The 24,422-nt window shown below is 43.8% G+C and overlaps 1 protein-coding gene across 9 annotated transcripts in view; it reads right to left on the minus strand.

The window, feature by feature from the left end:
- The window catches only part of DCAF6 (DDB1 and CUL4 associated factor 6), a 737,604-nt gene that overhangs the window by 273,314 nt on the left and 439,868 nt on the right, over positions 1 to 24,422 (minus strand). For 8 of the 9 annotated variants that reach the window (XM_072137281.1, XM_072137275.1, XM_072137278.1 and 5 more), the window contains 2 exons: positions 16,314 to 16,521; positions 13,406 to 13,447 (listed from right to left, as the gene is read on the minus strand). In XM_072137281.1, coding sequence (XP_071993382.1) covers positions 13,406 to 13,447; positions 16,314 to 16,521 — 250 coding nt within the window. The remainder of the gene's footprint in view (positions 1 to 13,405; positions 13,448 to 16,313; positions 16,522 to 24,422) is intronic. The other variant, XM_072137274.1, reaches the window with a different exon arrangement.

A 24,422-nucleotide genomic window follows, 5' to 3' on the forward strand; every position in this document is an offset into this window, starting at 1 on the left:
TACTGAGGATCGTATTGCAGCTTCTTACTTAGATAATTACTCACTCTAACAGTGGAGATGCCAAAGGGAGGTACCAATTCAGAAAACAGGGGATCCGCTAAACATGTTTGATGCAGGTATATCCAAGGCAGGTAAGAATAAAAGCAGATCAATCGTTATTTCACTGATGTATAACGGTGGTCTTCACCATTGAGTGAGGCAGTCAAATCGGAGCCGACACATCAGAATGGGGATAGGGACAAAGACATCACAATAGGAGGAATTATAGAAAGCAGCTATAGCTAATTTGGTCATTTAGGCCTGGAGGTTTTTCTGTGGCCAGGACACATATCCATCTCGCTTCACATTGGAGAAGAATGCGATCAAAGTCCCCCCCTATCGCGCTGGTGGTGCCACCAATTCCACCCCCTGGAACTTAATACTTAGGAGGTCGCCATTGTGCTTGTCCCAAACATGACTGCCAATCCATGTCCCTGGAGTTCTTGATGTCCCTAACATGTTCCCTAATTCACACCTGGAATTCCCTAAACGTCTTTCCAACATACTGGATGCCACATTGGCATGTCATCAAGTAGATCACCCCCATTCTCCTACAGTTAATAAATTGCTTATTTCTGAACATCCTTAGGGTTATCGTGCTGGTGAACTATTTACTTGCAGAAATGGATTTACATGCCTTGCACGATCCGCATTTGAATATGCCAACTGGTGGTTTGGGCATCCAGGTGTCTGTAGCGGGCAGTTCAAGGTGACTATGAACTAATTTATCCCGCAGATTCTGGCCTCTTCTATAGGTGATTTGTGGAAAATCACCAATTTGGTCTCCCACATCTGGGTCCAGTTTTAGGACCTTCCAGTGGATAGCCAGAATGTCCCTTCACTTGCTGATATTGAGAGTCATAGGTCCCTATGATTCTTGTTGATGCAAGTGAAGGATCCCTGATTTTGGGAGTAAAGAGATCTTCCCTATTGCTTGTTACAGCCTTCTGATGCGCACATTTTAGGAAATCAATGGGGTATCCTCGATCTTTAAATCTGGATCTAAGGTCTGCAGCAGCCAAAAGATACTCAGACATGTCAGAACAGTTTCTCCTAACTCGGAGATATTGTCCCTTTGGAATCCCACGTTTCAATGGTTTAGAAAGCCAACGGTTCCAGACCAAAAGATAGTTGCTTGCTGTAGATTTTCTGAATACCTTAGTACTCAACCTTCCCGATTCAGTTTTTGTGATAGATAGCGAGCAGCTGACGTCATGGTGCCTGCAATGGACCGCGCGTGGACACGGTGTCTATGCCAGAGCTGCGATGGATAGAAGAGGACCTGCCGGGGGGGTGCCGGAAGGTGAGTTTTTTTCCTACAGATATTATGTTGGGGGCAGGAGCTGGCAGGCTATATACTACAGGGGTCTGGCAGGCCACATACTACAGGGGCTGGCAGGCTATAAACTAAGGGGGCTGGTAGGCTATATATTACAGGGGCTGGCTATATACTACAGGGGTCTGGCTGGCTATATACTACAGGGGCTGGCTGGCTATAAACTACAGGGGCTGGCTGTATGCTACTTGGGCTGGCAGGCTATATACTACAGGGGCTGGCAGGCTAGATACTACAGGGGCTGGCAGGCTATATACTACAGGGGCTGGCAAGCTATATACTACATGGGCTGGCTAGCTATATACTACATGGGCTGGCTATATATAACAGGGTGCTGGCAGGCTATATACTACAGGGGCTGGCAGGCTATATACTACAAGGGCTGGCAGGCTATATACTACAGGGGCTGGCGGGCTATATACTAAGGGGGCTGGCAGGCTATATACTAAGGGGGCTGGCAGGCTATATACTACAGGGGCTGGCAGGCTATATACTACAGGGGCTGGCAGGCTATATACTACAGGGGCTGGCAGGCTATATACTACAGGGGCTGGCAGGCTATATACTACAGGGGCTGGCAGGCTATATACTATATGGGTTGGCAGGCTATATACTACAGGGGCTGGCAGGCTATATACTACAGGGGCTGGCAGGCTATATACTAGAGAGGCTGGCAGGCTATATACTAGAGAGGCTGGCAGGCTATATACTACAGGTGGCTGGCTGGCTATATACTGGTGCTGTGACCAAAGCATTTCCCACCCTTGGCTTATACTCGAGTCAACAGGTTTTTCCATTTTTTTGTGTTAAACTTAGGGGTCTCGGTTTATACTTGGGTCGGCTTATACTCGGAAAATGATGAACGGTGAATGGTTTTACTGTAAATGGTGAACAAAAAAGAAGCCAATACCGTCCCCTGTGGGGCTCCAATACTACTCACAGCCACTTCAGCCTTATATATCCAATATGCACCCTTTGTGGTCTTGATGTTAAAGGGGTATTCCCATAAAGACAAATTTCTTATGTTAATGTTAATAACAGTGAATTCGAGAATGTGTTACGTTGAATACATATTCAACATAACACATTCTCGAATTCACTATTATTAACATTAGGTTCGGGCGCCATCTTGGATTTTTGTGTGAGATCTTGCAGATAAGATTTCTGTCTGTATCCAGAGCTCAGAGACTCTCACTGATTACATGCTGTCACGGTGAGCAGAGAGAGGAGCAGAGAAAGAGGCTGAAAAGTACAAGATACAAGGTGATAAGTAGAGATGAGCGAACATACTCGTCCGAGCTTGATGCTCGTTCGAGCATTAGCGTACTCGAAACTGCTCGTTGCTCGGACGAATACTTTGCCCGCTCGAGAAAATGGCATATCCCGCCGTTTTGCTTTTTGGCGGCCAGAAACAGAGCCAATCACAAGCCAGGAGACTCTGCACTCCACACAGCATGACGTGGTACCCTTACACGTCGATAGCAGTGGTTGGCTGGCCAGATCAGGTGACCCTGGAATAGACTAGCCCCTGCCCGCGCTGCTCGGATCATTCTGTGTCTGGATGCCGCTAGGAAGAGAGCTGCTGCTGGTCAGGGAAAGCGTTAGGGTGTTCTATTAGAATAGTGTTAGGCAGGAGTGATTCTACAAGAACCCAACAGCCCTTCTTAGGGCTACAATAACGTTATACAATATTTTTTATTATTTGCTTGTGGCTGGGCTTGCTGGCACTAGTAGTGCAGCTAGTACCATATTGTGAGGAATTTGCAGGGGGACTTGCTACCGTTGTGTTTAGCTCTTAGTGACACACATATCCACCTCAAACACCAAAGTGGGACAATTTATTAGGGGTTTGATTAGAATTAGGCAGAGTCTGCTGATTTTATTTTTTTTTTACCTTTATTTCATTTTATAGCTCAAACTCATCTTGCAAAGCAGTGTGCTTTCAGTGTAGGCTACAAAATAGCCATATGAGAACCCCAACAGCTTACTTAGGCCTACAATAGCGTTATATTTTCCTTTTTTTTGTTTGCTTGTGGCTGGGCTTGCTGGCATTAGTAGTGCAGCTAGTACCATATTGTGAGGAATTTGCTGGGAGACCTGCGACCGTTGTGTTTAGCTCTTAGTGACACGCATATCCACCTCAAACACCGAAGTGGGACAATTTATTAGGAGTTTGATTAGAATTAGGCAGAGTCTGCTGATTTATTTATTTTTTTTACCTTTATTTCATTTTATAGCTCAAACTCATCTTGCAAAGCAGTGTGCTTTCAGTGTAGGCTACAAAATAGCCATAGGAGAACCCCAACGGCTTACTTAGGCCTACAATAGCGTTATATTTTCCTTTTTTTTGTTTGCTTGTGGCTGGGCTTGCTGGCATTAGTAGTGCAGCTAGTACCATATTGTGAGGAATTTGGTGGGAGACCTGCGACCGTTGTGTTTAGCTCTTAGTGACACGCATATCCACCTCAAACACCGAAGTGGGACAATTTATTAGGGGTTTGATAAGAATTAGGCAGAGTCTGCTGATTTTTTTTTTTTTTTACCTTTATTTCATTTTATAGCTCAAAGTCATCAGGCACAGCACAAAATCCAGTTGTGTGCTGTCAGTGTAGGTTAGAAACTAGCCATAGCAATAGGATAGCATCGTTTCGTTAAAAAAATAAAAATAAAAATAAATAAATAAATAAACACAAAAAAAAAAATTAAAAGTTTACACTTTAATTTGGAAAATGTTTAACCCAAGGGCTAGGGGTAGAGGACAAGGGCGTGGACGTGGGCGTCCAACTACTGCAGGGGTCAGAGGCCGTGGTCCTGGGCGGGGTGAGACACCACCTGCTGATGAGGGAGCAGGGGAACGCCGCAGAGCTACACTTCCTAGGTTCATCGTGTCTCAAGTTACTGGGACTCGTGGTAGAGCACTGTTGAGGCCAGAACAGTGCGAAGAGGTGATGTCGTGGATTGTGGACAATGCTTCTAGCCATTTGTCCACCAGTCAGTCTTCCACGCAGTCCACCCATGTCACCGAAATCAGCACTCCTCCAGCTCCTCCACCTCAGCCTCCTTCCCCCCAGTCTGCCCCCTCCCAGCAAAATTTGGCATTTGAACCGGCATACTCTGAGGAACTGTTTTCTGGACCCTTCCCACAGTCACAAACCACTTGTCCGGTTGCTGCTGAGCAATTTTCCGATGCCCAGGTTTTCCACCGGTCGCAGTCTGTGGGTGATGATGACATTATTGACGTAGTGGAAGAAGTGTGTAAAGAGGTGTCGGACGATGAGGAGACACGGTTGTCAGACAGTGGTGAAGTTGTTGTCAGGGCAGGAAGTCGGAGGGGGGAGCAGACTTAGGGATCGGAGGATGATGAGGTGACAGACCCAAGCTGGGTTGATAGGCCGGGTGAACACAGTGCTTCTGAGACGGAGGCGAGTCCTATAGCAGAACAGGTTGGAAGAGGCAGTGGTGGGGCCAGACGGAGAGGCAGGGCCAGAGCTGGTGCATCAGCGCCAAATGTTGCCCGTAGTCAAGCTCCCGTGGCGAGGGCTAGATTTTCAGAAGTCTGGAGGTTCTTTAAAGAAACACCGGATGACCGACGGACTGTGGTGTGCAACCTTTGCCAAACCAGGATCAGCAGGGCTTCCACCACTACTAGCTTAACTACCACCAGTATGCGCAGGCATATGAATGCTAAACACCCCGCTCAATGGCACCAAGCCCGTTCACCTCCGGCCGGGCACACCACTGCTCCTTCCCCTGTGTCATCTGCTAGTCAGCCCCCTGCCCAGGACCACGGCCCAAACACCTCCCATGCGAAAACCCCATCTTCGCCTCCACGATCCTCCACAGCATCCACCAGCGTTCAGCTCTCCATACCCCAGATGCTGGAGCGCAAAAGGAAGTATAGCGCAACCAACCCACATGCCCAAGCCCTCAACGTCCACATCTCCAAGTTGCTTAGCCTGGAGATGCTGCCCTATAGGCTGGTAGAGACCGAGGCCTTTTCCTCCTCCTCCCACCCCTCCTTCACCTCCTCCTCCTCCGAATTACCATCCATGGGCATGGCGCCATCAGTCGGTAGCTCTAGGCACAGCAGCAGTGCCATCGCTAAGCGACAGCAGGCGGTGCTCAAACTGCTGAGCCTAGGCGATAAAAGGCAGACCGCCCAAGAGCTATTACAGGGCATCACGGCGCAGACTGATCTGTGGCTGGCACCGCTGAACCTGAAGCCAGGCATGGTTGTGTGTGACAACGGCCGTAACCTGGTGGCGGCTCTGCAACTCGGCATGGCCCATGTGTTAAATCTCATAGTTCAGCGTTTCCTCAAGACATACCCCAATCTGTCTGATTTGCTCACGAAGGTGCGCCGCATCTGTGCGCATTTCAGGAAGTCCAGCACAGATGCTGCCACTCTCAGGGCAGCGCAGCGCCGCCTCCAACTGCCCGCTCACCGACTGTTGTGCGACGTGCCCACGAGGTGGAATTCAACATTAACCATGTTATCCAGAGTTTACCAGCAGCGCAGAGCGATTGTAGACTGCCAGATGTCAACTTCCACCAGAACTGGTAGTCAGGTCAGTCAGCTTCCTCAAGTCTACAATGAGGAGTGGACGTGGATGTCTGATATCTGTCAGGTGCTGAGTAACTTTGAGGAGTCAACACAGATGGTCAGTGGCGATGCCGCCATCATCAGCCTCACCATCCCGCTGCTTGGCCTGTTTAAAAACTCTCTGGTCAGCATGAAGTCAGAAGCTTTGCGCTCGTCACAAGAGACGGGGGAAGAAGATTCCCTTGTTGATAGCCAAAGCACCCTCAGGTCTGTTTCTTAGCGCATATCGGAGGAGGTGGAGGAGGATGAGGACGAAGATGTTGGCGAGACAGAAGAGGGGACCATTGTTCAGTCCTTCACTGTTCAGCGTGTATGGGCAGAAGAAGAGGAGTTGGAGGAGTTGGAGGAGGAGGAAATGGGCAGTCAGGTCAGTGAGGGGAGTGAATTCTTGCGCATTGGGACTCTGGCACATATGGCAGATTTCATGCTAGGCTGCCTATCCCGTGACCCTCGCGTTCAAAGAATTTATTCCAGCACCGATTACTGGGTATTCACTCTTCTGGACCCACGGTACAAGCAAAATCTTTCCACTCTCATCCCTGGAGAGGAAAGGAGTGTGAGAATGCATGAATACCAGCAGGCCCTGGTGCACAAGCTGAAACAGTATTTCCCTTCTGACAGCGCTAGCGGCAGAGGGCGTACTTCTGCGGGACAAGTAACAAGGGAGAGTAGGCGAGCAGGCAGCTTTTCCAGCACTGGCAGGGGTAGGCTTTACAAGGCCTTTGCCAGTTTTATGTCACCCCAGCAAGACACTGTCACCTGTCCCCAGTCTCGGCAGAGTAGGGCTGATCTTTACAGAAAGATGGTGAGGGAGTACGTAGCTGACCATACCATCGTCCTAAATGATCACACAGCTCCCTACAACTACTGGGTTTTAAAGCTGGACATGTGGCACGAACTGGCGCTGTACGCCTTGGAGGTTCTTGCCTGCCCTGCCGCTAGCGTGTTGTCCGAGCGGGTTTTCTGTGCAGCTGGTGGCATCATCACCGATAAGCGTACACACCTGTCAACTGACAGCGCTGACAGGCTGACGCTTATCAAGATGAATAAAGCCTGGATTTCTCCGGATTTTCATTCTCCACCAGGTGAAAGAAGCTCAACCTGAATAATGTATGCACTCCTCCTCCTCATTGTCCTCCTTCTCCTCCTCTTTGTACACTAAAGCATAGGAAACTGGCTATTTTTTGCCAGGGCCAACTGGCTCTAGCTATAGTACTCTATGTATTTAATTTTTCTGGAGGGCCACCTACCCGGTCCTCTGTTTTAAGCAATTTTTGGGAGTGCCACATACAGGCACTCAATCTATTTAATTTTTCTGGAGGACCACCTACCTGCTCCTCTGGTTTGAAAACTTTTTTGGACTGCCACATACAGGCACTCAATTTATTTAATTTTTCTGGAGGACCACCTACCTGCTCCTCTGGTTTGAAAACTTTTTTGGACTGCCACATACAGGCACTATCCAAATTAAATTGTCTCCATAGCAGCCTCCACATGTCGTCTTTTTAGCTGGCTCCACACGTTGTCTCCATTGCTACCTCCACACGTCATCGCCATAGCTGCCTCCAAAAGTCGTCCATATAGCTGCCTCCAAACATCATCCCATTATCAAACGAGCTGTGTCGGGCAGAATTTTGGGTTGTTTTCATGGCTTCCACATCAAACTTGTTAACTTTGTCGCCACCCTGCTGTGTAATCCACAAAATATACTGGCAAACTTTTATAATTTACCAATATTATTTCAGCGCTTCTTGCGCATCTGTTTACATTCCCCTCACCCGCCATATCCTAAACTTATAAGAACGCTACGACACTTGATCTTATACAAAAGGTTCTTAGAAGTGCTGTTTGGGGAGTAGCCTAGAGACAGGGGCTTGGATTGGCGAAAGCTCGCCTAGCAGCGGAGCGCCAGCTCCATCTCAAGATCCAACTAACATAGTTTTAACTGCAGCACCTTTAATCTACTACTAGTTCACTGCCTCCATACATCGTCCCCTTATCAAACGAGCTGTGTCAGGCAGAATTTTTAGGTGTTTCACCAGATAAATAGTGGAACTCGGCCCTTCTGTCGCCGCCATGCTGGAGACCTGAAGTTGCAATCATAGCAGCGCAATATGGATGCCCCATACTGTCGCTCTTAATCATGGAACCATTTCCGTAAAAACAATTAAAAATAGAACCACTATGCTATTCCATTATTCCTAGGTGAAATATTCAAACGACCCGGGTTAATTTGAAAATTATAATTTTTTCAAAGTAAACGCTTCTGGCCCCCAGGCCCATTTTGGGTGGGGAGGAGCCGAGAGACAGGGGCTTGGACAGGCGAAAGCTCGCCTGGCAGTGGACCGCCAGCTCCATCCCAAGATTAGGCAGCCTCAGAGGCATCCATGCATGCTGCCCCTGCTGTTTCCTGTCCATTTTGCCTCCACGATCCTCCACAGCGTCCACCAATGTCTCATTTCAACTCTCTATACCCCAGACGCTGGAGCACGAGAGGATATGCAGCACATCATCCCCTTATCAAACGAGCTGTGTCAGGCAGAATTTTCAGGTGTTTCACCAGATACATAGTGGAACTCGGCCCATCTGTCGCCGCCATGCTGGAGACCTGAAGTTGCAATCATAGCAGCGCAATATGAATGCCCCATACTGTCGCTCTTAATCATGGAAGTCGTCTCCATGGCTGCCTCCACATGTCGTCCCCTTATCAAAAGAGCTGTGTCAGGCTCATTTTTCGGGTGTTTCACCAGATACGTTATGGAACTTGGTCACTATGTCGCCACCATGCTGTGTTATCGACTAAATATACCGTCAACCTTTTGTTCACATAGGAAATCATTTCACCTCCTTTGGTGAAACCTGAGTCCATTTAGGGTATGTCGCCATGAGACTCACTAGCCTGCCACTGCTACCGCTGCCTCTGCATGCCGTCCCCTATAGTGTCAGGGTCAATTATTGGATGTTTTAGATGCTATCTAGCCTCATTCGGTCACTCTGTCATGGCCATGCTGTTGCCCATAATTTTGGCATAATGGTGCGATTAAGCAGCCTCAGAGGCATCCATGCATGCTGCCCCTGCTGTTTCCTGTCCATTTCCGTGGTGTTTCCATCCTTTTCTGAGGTTCCCAGGTGTTTGGCCAAGCTTCCCTGTGCAGAGCCTTGGTCCCCTTGAAAAATGCTCGAGTCTCCCATTGACTTCAATGGGGCTCGTTATTCTAGACGAGCACTCGAGCATCGGGAAAAGTTCGTCTCGAATAACGAGTACCCGAGCATTTTAGTGCTCGCTCATCTCTAGTGATAAGTGATCAGCGGGAAGGGGGAGGTAGGTACATATCTGTGAGATGTAGCAGAGCTCACAGCGTAACAGTGTAATGGACACTCAGCCTTTTTGTAATCATCTCATGCATCTCTGATCTGTCTTTTCTCTCTTTCTATGTGTCAGTGTGTTAGTGCAATGTCAGAAGCCAGATAAAAGTGTATTCACACCTTGTACCCTGATAATCTAACCACATTGTCACCCCACAAGATTAGATGGATAATGCAGTAATGTGTCTGCTTACAGAGGCTTCGTTTACACCCTGGGATTTTACAGTGAGCAGCATGGAGAGTGATAGGAGTTAAAACAGCAATAAAATGGAGTGAATAGTAAAGTAAGGGGTTAAAATGATCTTTATTGTGCTAACATCATTTTGTTTACGATTGACTGTACATTCCCTGTCAAAAAGAGGGGATAAACTTCATACCCCTTTTCAACATTTTACGCTTTTTTCCTCCACTGTATCCTGTAAAAGATCTCATCACCTCCTTAGGCACCCATGGTCTCCCCATACATCCCCTTGGTATACATTTCTTAATAGAGAATAAAATACATCCGGACCATGTAATACATGTACAGATGCAGCTAACGATATGAAAACTTTCCTTTCAATACAGAAGATTAAATAGTCACTTATACAGGTAGGTTCGGGGCCTCTCGAAGTTCACTATGAAAGCGTTTGTGCAGCCGAGTGCAGAACAACTCTCGGTAGGACAGGTACATGCAACGGGGTATATGGAAATTTTGGATTTCTATTTTATGGTTTGCTTCTTTTAAGGGTATTAAGAAATTGGTGTTATATTTCTCATTTCAATAATTCTCTGTTTAGTGATAAATTTGTTGCTGGTATCTTCATGAGGAGAGCTTGAGCTTTTTGCATCTGGTTTTATAGGATTTTTTTTTTATTGTGTGAAAACATTCGTTAACACATTAGTCTAGTTTTGTGATTTATTTAATAGAAAGTAATTGTGGATTACTGAACCACATGAACACTTCACTGTCGCCTTAACCAATATTGATATACACTCACTGGCCACTTTATTAGGTACACCTGTCCAACTGCTCGTTAACACTTAATTTCTAATCAGCCAATCACACGGCGGCAACTCAGTGCATTTAGGCATGTAGACATGGTCAAGACAATCTCCTGCAGTTCAAACCGAGCATCAGTATGGGGAAGAAAGGTGATTTGAGTGCCTTTGAACGTGGCATGGTTGTTGGTGCCAGAAGGGCTGGTCTGAGTATTTCAGAAACTGCTGATCTACTAGGATTTTCACGCACAACCATCTCTAGGGTTTACAGAGAATGGTCCGAAAAAGAAAAAACATCCAGTGAGCGGCAGTTCTGTGGGCGGAAATGCCTTGTTGATGCCAGAGGTCAGAGGAGAATGGGCAGACTGATTCGAGCTGATAGAAAGGCAACAGTGACTCAAATCGCCACCCGTTACAACCAAGGTAGGCAGAAGAGCATCTCTGAACGCACAGTACGTCGAACTTTGAGGCAGATGGGCTACAGCAGCAGAAGACCACACCGGGTGCAACTGCTTTCACCCATATCCTGCAATAGAATTCCAGTTAGGCAAGGACAGATATCTGCAAGCAACTTGTTCCACTGCTAATTTGTTAAATCTGTTCCCAGCTAAAACACCCTCATTGACGCAAAGGGGGGAATTTATACCACTCCTTTCACACCAAGAGACACTATTTTGGAGACACTGTGAAATCTGCGTTTATTCTCATTATTACAGCCGCGAAGATAGTATGGCAGTGCTGGATCTTCCTGACTATAAGACGCAGACACTGTTTATATAATTATCTATGGGGGCAGGCTGTGATTTCCTCCCCCTCTGACGTCTCTTCCGCTTATACAATATAAGTCTTCCCATCTCAGATATCTGTTAGCCATGACGCGTTGCCTGGAGCCTGTATTCTACATTCTGCTATAGTGCGTTTTTCGATGCATTGCCTACTTTGGAGTCAATAAAAATTTGGAGGTTTTCTTAACTTCATGCGCTGGATCGTTGCTTCTTTGGATTACTAGCAAGTACTGTTTAGCAAGAATTTTTCCTGATAAAATGTATGTTTTATCTGAAAAATAGTATTAGTATTTTCATAATAATGTATCCTGCAGCAGTAATGGAATATTGTATTTTACCATCGCAAACTCATAACAATTTTTATACATACTTTTTTGCATACTTTTTATACTTGCGTCTCTTTATATGGTTATAACTTTTAAACTATGTTACTTATTAAAGCGATTCTGATGCAGTTTTTTCCTCACATGTTGTACTTCATTTTAGTGGTAAATGTTGGCTGATTTTTTTTGTAAATAAACGCTAAACTTAAGAAAAAATGATTAATTTTTTGAAAAATCTGCCATTTTCGGAATTCAAAATCGTTTAGTTTTCAATCAGATTGATTTACCACCTAAATAAGTTGCTAAATAACATTTCCCATATGTCTACTTCACATTTTCATCATTTTTGAAATGTCTGGATAATTTATTTTAATGTCACGCGGCTTACAAATAGAATATATCGATTTTCAGTTTTTTTCAGAATTTACTATTTTGGGGATAAATACTGTTTTGAATTAAATTTTAAATATTAGGCATTAAAACCACCCTTTTTCAAATCTGCACCCCTCAAACTATCAGAAACAGCTTTTACGAAGATGGTTAACCCCTTGAGATCTTCATAGTAATTGAATCAAAAATGCTTTTTCATTATTGGGGCCATGTGATGGCATTTTTTTTTTTTGCGGTACGAGATGCTTTTTCCAGTGTTACCATTTTGGCGTTGGTATCCCCTATTGTTGAAAATTTAGTAACTTTTTTGAGGTCAGGAGTAGAAAAGCATCAATTCTGTACTGGATTTTTTACTTTTTTTTTTTTGTGTTCACCGTATAGCCTGATAATCATGTTATCTTTATTCTGTGGGTTGATACGATTACGGGGATACCAGGCATTAATGTTTTTTCTTATGTTTTACTAAATTTGCCAAATAAACCCTAATGTGGGGAAAAATCTATCATTTTTGCATTGCGTCTTCCAAGTGGCATAAAATTTTTACTTTTTTGGCTACGGAGCTGGTTGATTTTTTTTGCTGGACATGTTGTACTTTGCAACAGCATCATTCTGGAGTACATATCTTTTGATGATCACTTTTTATTGCATTTTTTGTGGGATTTAATAGGTAAAAACATAATTTTTGGAGGCTTTTAAAAGTTTTTTTTCGGCGTTCATCATACGGGTTCAATAATTATTTACTTTTATTCTACGGATTGTTACGGATGCGGTGATACTACATATGTGGGGTTTGTGTTATAATTTAGACTTTTTTTAGCGTTATATTTCTCTTTAGATGTTATCGGGCTTATGGACATTTTTATTGATTTATTACTTTATTTTTTAGTAAAAAAGAAAAAAAAAGTTTTTCAATATTATCACCATGGGACATGAACAAGCAATCATCTGATTGCTTATTCATGATAATATTCTGCAATACTGATGTATTGCAGCCGTATTAGCAGTGTCAGCGTTATAGACACCATGTTTCTGATACTGCCAGCAGGCAGCTCTGGGGTCCTGATCGGCGCCCCCGTAAACCATGGCTTTCCCTTGTATATATAACTTCTATAATACTAAGAGCCCAGCGCAATGGAAATTTCTTATGTACATCCGATACAAGGCATGATAAACAGTGATCATCAGCGATTGACCAGTGTGATCATGAAAGGGGGAATACCTTGCACCAATACCTACCGATGAAACCTCCTCGAACTTTACAGAGGATACCTCAATGTGCAGCAGTCAGGTCTTTATGAATTCAGATAAACACTACAGAAGGTACCTTGCCTTCTCCACTTTTCCTGTTTTACTACACCATTTTCAAAAGAACACCAAGAAAAAAATTAAATTTCTTAAACCACATCAGACTGCAGTGTTTGAGTACCTTTTCCACAATAAAAAATGCAATTAAAATGCACTTCAGAAGATTTTTTAACCAATAATTAATTTCAAGCTTAATGCAAATTTTCTGTTACTTTTTAAAACTCATGCAGCAAACTTGTTAGTTAAACCTTCCCATTATTTTATTTTTATAGGTTACCTTGTTAATCTATCACTTACTGATATCCCTCCGACACCAAATCTGTCAAGATGAGAAGACACAATTTTCTTACATCATTGAACAAGAAATACATTCAAAATTGTAAATGCACTGTATTGTATTATAAGTAGTAATAAAAGTTTTTCAAAACTTCCATATTCAATATTTAAAAGGGGCTTCTGAGATTTCAATATTGATTTTTTTCACATCACTAAAGATCCAACTACTAACACTAGAACTAGGTTCTAGTAGTAGCTGTGGCTGGTATAGCAGCTCAGACTGATTTAGGAATAGAACCAAACTGCAATACCAGTCACAAAAGTACAAAAGTACAGAGACATGGTTAGTCAGCAATAAAGGGGTTGTGGCACCTTCAGCTAAATGCAGAAAGACAAAATATACTGCAGTAGACCAGAACTGCCGCTATTTCTACAGTGGATTACAAACCCAAAGACACTTAATGGGAAATGTTAAAAGATAGATGATCTAAATCCTCCCCCCAAAATCTAGTTATAAATTTAATACAATTCATCTTTAGTATCACCATTATAGAATGAATTATTAATAAAAAGACAATGCATGATTAAAGTATGTTGAAGGCAGTGATGTCCTGGACCCCTTTAAGGTACACAAGGTCAATTAGTTATTGTTTTTCATACAAACTCCCTGAACTCACAGGTTCAGACAAGCACAGGAAGTAAGATAGAGTTGTTCACACAACCTCTGCTAAGGCATTACACTTGCCCACAACTCTAAATGGTCAACAGTCTCCTTTCACTCGCCTCTGAGAAACAGAACCCTGCTAAGCACTGTAGTTTCTGCCACCTGCGCTCAAACATATAAGCCTGGTTTGTAACAGGATAATATTGGGCCAGAAGTCAATGCAGGTAGTGTGTATATAACTGAGACATGGAAGTGGGTTAAATCTATATATTTATTTGCCTTAAGGGCACACCAGACAAAACAAAACACACAAGAGAATATATGTACAGTTGAGAGAGTGTAGATTACAAGTGATTCCAACAGTCTAAGCAATCCAATGAAAGTCAATTAGCTTGTAGTGCACTCATGAAGATGACCAATGCTTATAGACTCTTCCTGCCTTGATGTTGTGATCTGGTGTCTCAATGATCCCCAAGGAAAGAACAATGGGCAAGGGGATTGATCTGCTTCCCGCCCTTACGCAAGTACTAGAACACCTCCTAGCTGGGCCAGTTAACACCTGGACACCTCCAGTGTATATTAAGTCTCAACATGACCCACTTACTTTGATCCCATTGAGAGTTCATCTAGGGCCTCCAGAATACAGGCGGTCCCCTACTTAAGAACACTCGACTTACATACGACCCCTAGTTACAAACGGACCTCTGGTAATTGGTAATTTTCTCTACTTTAGTCCTAGGCTACAATAAACAACTGTAACAGTTATCACAGGTGTCTGTAATTAAGCTTTATTGTTAATCTTGATTCTTATGACAACCCAACATTTTTAAAATCCAATTGTCACAGAGACCAAAAAAAGTCCTGGCTGGGATTACAATGATAAAATATACAGTTCCGACTTACATACAAATTCAATTTAAGAACAAACCTATAGACCCTATCTTCTATGTAACCCGGGGACTGCCTGTATACTGAGACCCAGGTACGCATTTGCACCGATCCCATAAATGTGGCCCATAGTTCTAGAACTGGGATATGAAGTTGTTGACCATATTTCCCTTTGTCTTTCTGGAGTGATATGTATGAGTGCTCACAATTCCACTCGGTTCACAATGCCACGGGGAGTGTGAAATAGTTTGCGTCCACCATGGAGTTAACTACCCTATCCAGATTGTGGTCAGGATTAGGCTGGGGAAGTGAGGCGAAGTTCTGTTCTATGTAATTCACTGTCCATGATAAGACCTGTGTTCCCTCCCCCTTGCTATATACGTCTATACAGGCAGTCCCCTACTTAAGAACACCCAACTTACAGACGACCCCTAGTTACAAACGGACCTGTGGATGTTGGTAATTTACTGTACTTTAGTCACAGGCTACAATAAACATCTATAACAGTTATCAGAGGTGTCAGCAATTAAGATTTATTTTTAATACTGGTTCTTAAGACAATCAACATTTTTAAAATCCAATTGTAACATAGGCCAAAAAATTTTTGACTGGGGTTACAATTATAAAATATACAGTTCTGACTTACATACAAGTTCAACTTAAGAACAAGCCTACAGAACCTATCCTGTACGTAACCCGGGGACTGCCTGTATATTAATCATAAATGCTTTAAAAAAACTATGGCAAAAATGTTGCTTTGTGGTTAAATCACTGCGTAAAAAATAATTTCTCAGAAAAAGAAAGTTACATCGCTTAGAACTTTGTAACATGCAAGCAGAGAGGTCTGCAGACATTTAGGTTTTCATTAGAGTGTGTCAAACTGAAGATCACCATTATAAAAATTGCATAGAATTCTTCATTTAAATCACTAGTATAGGTATTTGTCCCCTGCAACATTCCTTGCTTATTGAGTTACAATTGTACAATTGTAATGTGCCTACTGTCCAAAGCACCTACTGAAATAAACAGAGGTGCTTAGTCAAGCCTGTGACTTCCGTGGCATGGCCCCTTCTTCAGATATGCTCAGTGATCGCACAACCGACATTATATAAAAAACAACCCATATCTATTATAGTTTCTATAAAAAAATTTGATACAATACTAAAAACAATTCATGCCAAAAAGTATATCCCATGAGAAACTGAGGAATTGCTTCATCCATTGGATAAATAGGGTTAAAAAAGGACTTGCTACTCAACCCCAATTGAGTGTGCTATATAGATAGATCGTAGCATTAACGGACACCGCGTTTTACGCCTACTACTGGGCGCTAATTGAAGATTTAACTTTTACCAACCTGTTTTGTGACTGTGCTCTAGGAGGTAATCTGACTGTGTCATCATCACTGTCTGCTTCAAGGTGCTCAGAAGTTGCAGCTTGAGGTTCTGTTTGAAACTGATTTTGAGAGGTTAGAGGATGAATTTCCATATCAGAGGCTGCATTTGGTGGCCGGTGGTTTTCCTTAGTGCTGCGGTCTTGTTGCTCCACTGCACACTGTGCAGTAGCTAGAAGATAAGAAGTATATCATTTATTTTTCCCTGTAGACAACTATTCAAATCTAGTGAAAAAAAAAGTTTTATTTTCCTTAAGTATGTGAATACAGATAACTTCTGGTATATAGAATGTCTACACTATGGACAGAGATCCACTGGTTTGTCATTGTAGATCAGAAACATACCCGCATGCCGAGCCACATTATAAGCGGAGCTCCTGGGGCGAGCACCCGGGGGCCCCCACCATCTTGCCCCCCCCCCCCCTCACCAGCTGACAATGTCTGCCGACACAGACATTGAGTAACAGCTTGTTTGGGCCCCCTCATCGGTGCCGCAGACTGGTGTTATGCTTCCTGTCAGCTCAGCTGTGATCCGACTGCCACTCTCTAAGAGCGATGCACAGTGACACTTGTATGCGTCATGGAAAGAGGGGGGGAGCTGGTTAGCACAACCAAATACAGTACAGAGCTGTACGAGGTGGGACTGGAGGTACACGGCTCCCCACGCGTATCGTCGTCCCAGGGACGACTTCCTCAGGGGTAGGGGACCTGGGACGACGATACGCGTGGGGAGCCGTGTACCTCCAGTCCCACCTCGTCCCCAATGCTCTACCTACCATACAGGAGCGAATCTTTTTACCTTACATGCCGTAAGATCCCCAACTTCATCCCACTTGCACTCAGCACTTTTTTCATGTTTTTTCACAAAATATTTTTTTATTTTCATATACATTTTCCACTTACCAGTAGGGTAAACATAGTTGTTACACTGGTAGCACTTGCACTTTAGAGGTTGTCTGATCCTCATTAGAGCATGTTTTTGGGGCAGCATGTTGCCCATGATTTATCATTAGTTCATTAGGAGCATTGTATGTAACATCCATTATAGGTTCACACCAACTGGGTAGAGGTGCACAGACAATATTTTGTGTCTGGACTTAGAGGTTTTTTGTGGACGATCCAGACCGGGATCTCCACATTGGTCACTTTTTGTATATATTTTTGTTTTAAATGCTTTTAGATGTTTGTGTATGGTAATTTTGTCTGCTTTGTTTACATTAATAAAGAGATTATTGTTGGAACATATCTTGTATTGTCACGTATTGGCCTGATTTGTGCATCGCTTTCCTCTCGCTTTCACTTGTATGCGTCATGTGCGTGGCGCGTGGTGCGCAGTTGGCACTCCCATATAGTGGGGCCGTGCACATCGCTACATGAGACATCGAACAGCCGGCTGGCAGTGAGCTGGCTAGTTGCACAGCGCTGGCGCTGTCCCGCGAGTCCCATATAGTCAGCTGTGAGCTGAGTGTCTCTGGCTGGAGCAATGCTCAACTGCGCTGCTGCAGGGCATCGCTCCACATCAGAGAAACTCAGCTCACAGCATAAACACCAGGGACAGACATCTCCCAGATCCTCCGGTGTGTTTGGTGTATGGGATATTACATGATTCCGTTACTCCACGAAAAGGGGCAGGGCCTCCCAGGAAAAGCAGGAAGTAGAGGAGTTGCAATGTGTGACTACAAGTAGAGAACAGAAAACTCACAAGAGCATTGTTATTCATGGGTATGGAGGTTTTGTGGGACTGCATGGCTGGTGTGGCTGAGGTGTATGTTACATGGGACTGCATGGCTGGTGTGGCTAATTTGGCTGAGTTGTATGTTACATGGGACTGCATGGCTGGAGTGGCTGGTTTGCTGAGGTGTATGTTACATGGGACTGAATGGGTGGTGTGGCTGAAGTGTTTGTTTCATGGGACTGTGTGTCTGGTGGGGACTGAAGTGTATATAGATGTATTACTGAGGGATTGGTGGCTGTATGCAGATGTCTTACTAGGGTGTTGACGGCTGTATGTAGATGTATAACTGGGGGGTTGGCGGCTGTATGTAGATGTATTACTGGGGTTGCGACGGCTGTATTTAGATGTGTTACTGGGGGGTTGGCGGCTGTATGTAGATATATTACTAGGCGTGAGGCTGCAGTATGTAGATGTATTACTGGGGGTTGGTGGCTGTATGTAGATGTATCACTGGGGGGTTGGCGGCTGTATAATAGATGTATTACATTACTGGGGGGTTGGTGGCTGTATGCAGATGCAGTACTGGTCAGAAAGTAGATAATGAGCAGGAGAATATGTATCTATGCTACATTCAGTAGGACCTCCATCAGGGGCCCCCACCAACCATAATCCGGCCCTGCCTCCATGGATCCCACCACTGTGCCTTGTGCCCTAGAATATGCCTAAAAGACCCTCCCAGCAGCCCCTGTCACTGAAATGACGAAACTGGTGATACATAGGACATATATATCCCCATAGAGGTCACTTGATGAGAACTTTTGATAATTATTCCAAGTGTGGAAACATTTTTCACTCTTCATGGATATTTTTCATAGTTTTTTCTGGGCTTACAGCCAAATTTAAAGATTTAGGACCCTAATCAGGGATTTTACTTGTTCCCACATAACCACTCAGCAGTGGGCAATCTTTGATTGGATTGATCCTTCAGAACACCAATGCATGAGGGGTAAAAGAAATATTTTACACTGTGTGGCTGTAGTAGCATAGTGCAACATTGGATTAGGCTTTTGCCCCCCCCCCCCCCAAACACCTGTTTCTAGAAAAACTCTAGACATGAAAAAATGAGTTTTATTGAGATCTTACCAGTTAGAATACAAGATAAAATTAGACAACAGTGTGACCTAATCACCTGCCACTTGCAACACGAACTAGGTGACTTTCCCCACCCCATGTACTGATGAAACAATCTCTTCTGTGTCATAGATAGAGCCCAGGACCACCAGCATTTTTGTTGGCCGCACATGTGCAACAACTGAATCTTCTTTTTGATTTTGTTTTGTTTGTTTATGTTCAGGAATTGTGACAAGTTTCAGTAAAAGGTACATGTTGTGATACGAATAAGATGATGAAGATGTTGAATTTATACCACTCAACTAAGGTACTAATCCAGAACAGACAACCTTGGTTCTTCTTCCAGAGAAAAAGCTTACTTTATTACAATTCAGGCCCAGAGACCCCCAAACATTGGCAATGGTGTTAGTAACAAAGGTGATAAGCTCTTACTTGCAGATTTAAAAGAATGTACTACCATACCCAGATATTATACCTCCATTCATCTTGGAATATCTTACTGATTGAAACAAAGTTTAAAACTCAAGTTCCCACAGCTGCAGTTGGTTAATTAGTTGGCAAATCGAATCATCCCTGGAGGTAGCCATAAACTGCCACTTAGATAGGGTCACTTCCATTGCATAATAAAATGGTAGTATATAGCTGCCACCTCATCCCCTTCAGGAGATTTTGTCTTTTCCTTTTCCCATCTACATCACACCTCACTTGTAAGGTGTCATAAATAACTAACCCGTGTTAACCGAAGCAACAGATGTTACACAAATTGTAATAAAACAACCTTTTATGGTAGATCAAGGTATAAAGACATTGAAATTATGTAAAATATATGCCTGGAATTCTGCAATATGGTACAGTGGTGTTGGTTAAATCGGGCTTTAAAGGAAACCTACCATTTCAAATGGTAGGTTTAAGCTGTAAACACCGAGCACCAGCTCAGGGTGAGCTGGTGCCGGTGCTTAGTTTCGTTAGTGTTAAAACCGCGGTATCGCGGTTTTAACACTTTTTAAACTTTATAGCATAAACTGCTTCGGCGCTGCGTGCGCACGATCGTGCGCGCGCCTACATAGGAAATGCAGCAGGCGTTGCGCGCGCACGGTCGCGCGCAGCGCCGAAGCGGCTTCTGCTATAAAGTTTAAAAAGTGTTAAAACCGCGATACCGCGGTTTTAACACTAACGAATATAAGCACCGGCACCAGCTCACCCTGAGCTGGTGCTCGGTGTTTACAGCTTAAACCTACCATTTGAAATGGTAGGTTTCCTTTAAACTTGAGGGTAGTCTCCCCTACATATAATAGCCCACATGGACAGCTGAGGAGACGAATAACATATGTACTGCTACAAGTAAGAAAAAGGTCTGATTTAGAATCTCTGGGTTTTTTTGGTACTCCAATTAAAGATGGAACCTGATTCAAAGTCCATCTTATCACATAAAAATGTATCTCTTTTCTTCTCTTTTATCTCTGCCTGGGTAACCGTGAAATTTGTCTCCAATTTTTTCAACAGTATTTGCCATTGATTATCGTTTAACCTCTTACATAATTCTGTTTTTGCTTTGCAAAGTTAGGTGGTGATGTTCACATATTCATGTTCATTCTGTTGTAGCGCCAATTGCATGGCGCTAAGGGAGTGTTGTAGATGTTACAATTTTCATTCTGTCATAAATTCGATGTCATCTCTGTATTGTGCCGATTCCTTTAAGCTGAAACGTCTCTCCTGTAATATTGGACTTAAATTCTTTCAGTCTGTGTGTCGAGCGGCCATATTAGTACACTATGCACCTCCACACCAGTACACCCTCATTAAACATAACTACTGCGCAAGCCCCGGTGTCCTAGCGATGCACCATGCATGCGTGGACATACACACTATGGCTCTTACGCGCCATTACAACCAATACATCGCCGGCTATCAAGAAAAACTTTCTATAATATTACTAAATATCACTAAAAACCCTGTACGGAGTTACACATTGGACGAGCTACTCGCTAAGGCAGCTCTGGAAGGTATCACCCGATGCACCGTCCTCTGTTTTTCTGTTTTTTCTCTTCTATTTATAAACTCGTAGTCCTCAATGACAAAAGTCATTGTTAGACCTTAAATAGTGATTGGTCTAGAATAGGTGGAGCTGATTACATTGTGCAAAAAATGTGTCAGCGTCCACTCTTCCTGCGTTCATAGCCGCATCCAGGCCGCTTATGCTGCTTGCTTCAATCCCTTCAATATTATTTGCTCAGCAAGTATAAAGGGAGAAAAGAATGTTCATGTGCTCGGATACTAGAAAAATAAGGAAAATTGTCCATATTTAAGAAAAATACCATACTGGCCTTGCTACTGAGTTCTTGCAGTAAATATACAGAGTATACAGAGTCCTGTTCAGGTAGCGTCATTGTCACCGCCCTAAAAAAAGAAGAGTGGTGGAAATCTCATTAGTAGTCCTCATGTTCATGTTTCACTGTCTACCCACGATTGCATACCACAGTAAGTTATTAAGGACCAATCTGTAACAGGCTAAGATAGATAATATCTTTTTGTGCCAAATGAGTTATATCCTGGTATACAAATAGCGTCCTTAAAACAGTTTATATGGTGCCAGGCATCCTGGTAGACCCCAACAGCATGTGTGCCCCGAAAAAAATGCATTAAGCACAATGTGGCACATCATGGTGTGCCTGGGCACAGACGGAGTTTGTATTCCAGGGCGTCCAACAGACCCTGAGCAAATGGATGCTTCCAAAAAAGGTGCAGGGAGAATGGTCTTGGGTTTAAGACCCCTCAAGTGGTGATCCCTAACAAAACCAGGGGTCATCCCAGTTTTAAGTGAAAAAGCTGTCCCACTTATCCCAGTCAAGACCCCTCCAAAAGAGTAGAAGGAAGAAGCGAGACAAGGACTATCCTGCATAGCCACTGACAGTCCTTGGAGTCCTGCAGACACAATAGCAAACAAAAGAAATCCCAAGCTAGGTAGAGATGTAGTGAATGCCCTTACCCCCGCCTCCCCCATTTGTGTTTCCTTTAACATAAATGTTGGTTAACTCCATACATCTTTGAGCCCCAGAAAAACGTTATTGGTAATGGCAATGCTGACAGTGGCCAGGAGTGTCCTTGCCTGTTCGGTGTACTGGAGCACAAGCAGCATCTCATTACGCAGAACCAGAACTTTCCCCTCCTGGAGAGTTGTTTGTGGCCCTACAGTCCGATTCTCATATCAACTATGGACAAGTGTTTTTTCAATAACATTGGGGCTGTGACTTCCTTGCTGAACTCAATTCCCAGAACCTTGGTTCTGTTCAATGGTGAAGAGAAAGGTGTTGACAAAATGCAATTGCAACACAAATGCAACACTTTTGTGGAAACACTTAATAAATACACATATATGTGCAAAAGATCCTTTTTTGGTGCACACTTATACAAAAATATGTTGCAATCAGACAATGGTGGACAACAGAATCTTGCCAGGATATGCTGCTATAAAATAATCATGACCCCAGGATGTCCTGGTTTTGAGTCAGTAAGCAGGAGGAGGGGACGGTAGACTTAAAGGAAACTGGGGTGAAGCCAGACGCAGAGGAGGAATGAATGGCAACTGTGCTGTGCGAGCAGCTCTGCAGCTGAACTGTACGCTGCAGACACAGTCCACTTAGTCAGCTAAAGTGCCTACCTACTGGGTGGCACTTACCTTTTCTGTTCAATAAACTTTATTGAAATTAGCATATGACAGAGTTCAAGGTAATACCAGTGTATCAAGTACAGTCTGTATCTATACACTTATCTTATAGCATGAAAGACAGGCGCCATATATCCATTGGCACAGCTATTTTGTACATGAATAATTTTGTCATGAGCATAACAATATTAATGTCAGTATAAAGGCTGTCTCTGTTTATGGGATGCATAGAGAGAATGTTATACAAGATCATGTTTCTAGTTAACAGGTACTTACAACAATACTAACAACAATACAAAGCAATAACAAAGCACAAAAAACATAGAAAGACAAAGGGAAGCACATATGGGACTGAAGAGGGCAATGGGAGAGAGCACACAAGGAGGGAAGAGAAGGGAAAGAGGGTATGAAGATACAACCAACAGATTCCTAGTTATCCACTGCTTGATTTGTACCTGAACGGCAGATGGCATAGTAGGGATCAACAGACTACCCCACCTCCCGCTATCCAAGAGGCAAATTCCATCGCACTGCGAAAATCAATCCACGGCGACCAAGGCTTGGTGTATTTATCAATCTGTGAGTCTGCCAATCCCTCATATCTCTCTCATCTCCTCCATTCTCATGATGTGATTCAGCGCTTCTGCCCATTGAGCTTTTGAAGAGCAAACACTTGACTTCCAGAGTCTGGGAACGCTCTGGCGAGTGGCGGAAATGCAGGTTCTCTCAGAAAGCCTTTCTTTACCACTGAAATAGAACCAGGGACCATAGACAATAGCCCAATCTCTGGAAATAGTGTAATAGTATCTTACCATTATTTATTGTAGAGTGCAAAAACCGCTCCCCACAGATCTCTAACTCCAGGGCAGGACCACCAGATATGCAACATGGAACCATGTTCCTGGTTACACCTCCAGCAGGTGTCAGACACCGAAGGGAACATCTTATGTATGTTTATGGGTCAAAACAGCCGCCTTATCCCACTCCTCCCCAGAGAATGTTTTGTTCAATGCTGTCTCCCATGCCTGTCTGTAAGGAACAGGCACTTTCTTAGCCCTCTCTCTCAGCAACCACCCGTAGACTGTAGAGATCATGTTTCTAGGAGCCGCGTTGTTCATGAATATCTGTTCTATAAATGTCAGTTCCCGTGTGAGGGATTTTGTGGGACCTAGTGACTGTATAAAACTACTCAATTGATTAGCCATAAACCATCTGCTTCCCCTCATGTCGGTGGGAAACCACCCTTCCATGGAGTGTATATCACGACCTTCCAGTGCATGACGCACCTGCACCACCGAGTTTGACGGAAGTCCAGAAAGGTCAGGATATAGGTCTCGCAGGGGACACCTAGGATATTGGTAACATAGGGCCAGGTATGGAAGTCAGGTTGTGATGTCTCCTCATCTTGTCCCAGGTAACGAGAAGTATTTTATATAAGGCCGTGCGGGGAGAGGATACGTCACGATTTGTGGTGGAAAGCCAGAGGGATGCCATCAAAGGTGTTGGATTGAAAGAGGCTTCCAGCATAGCTTTGAAGACGAGCTCAAGACAGCATCCGCTAGGCAAGATAACAGAAAGGCTTCATAGTATAAACCTATATCAG

The sequence above is a fragment of the Engystomops pustulosus genome, chromosome 2 (assembly GCF_040894005.1).
Source record: "Engystomops pustulosus chromosome 2, aEngPut4.maternal, whole genome shotgun sequence".
NCBI lineage: Eukaryota > Metazoa > Chordata > Amphibia > Anura > Leptodactylidae > Engystomops > Engystomops pustulosus.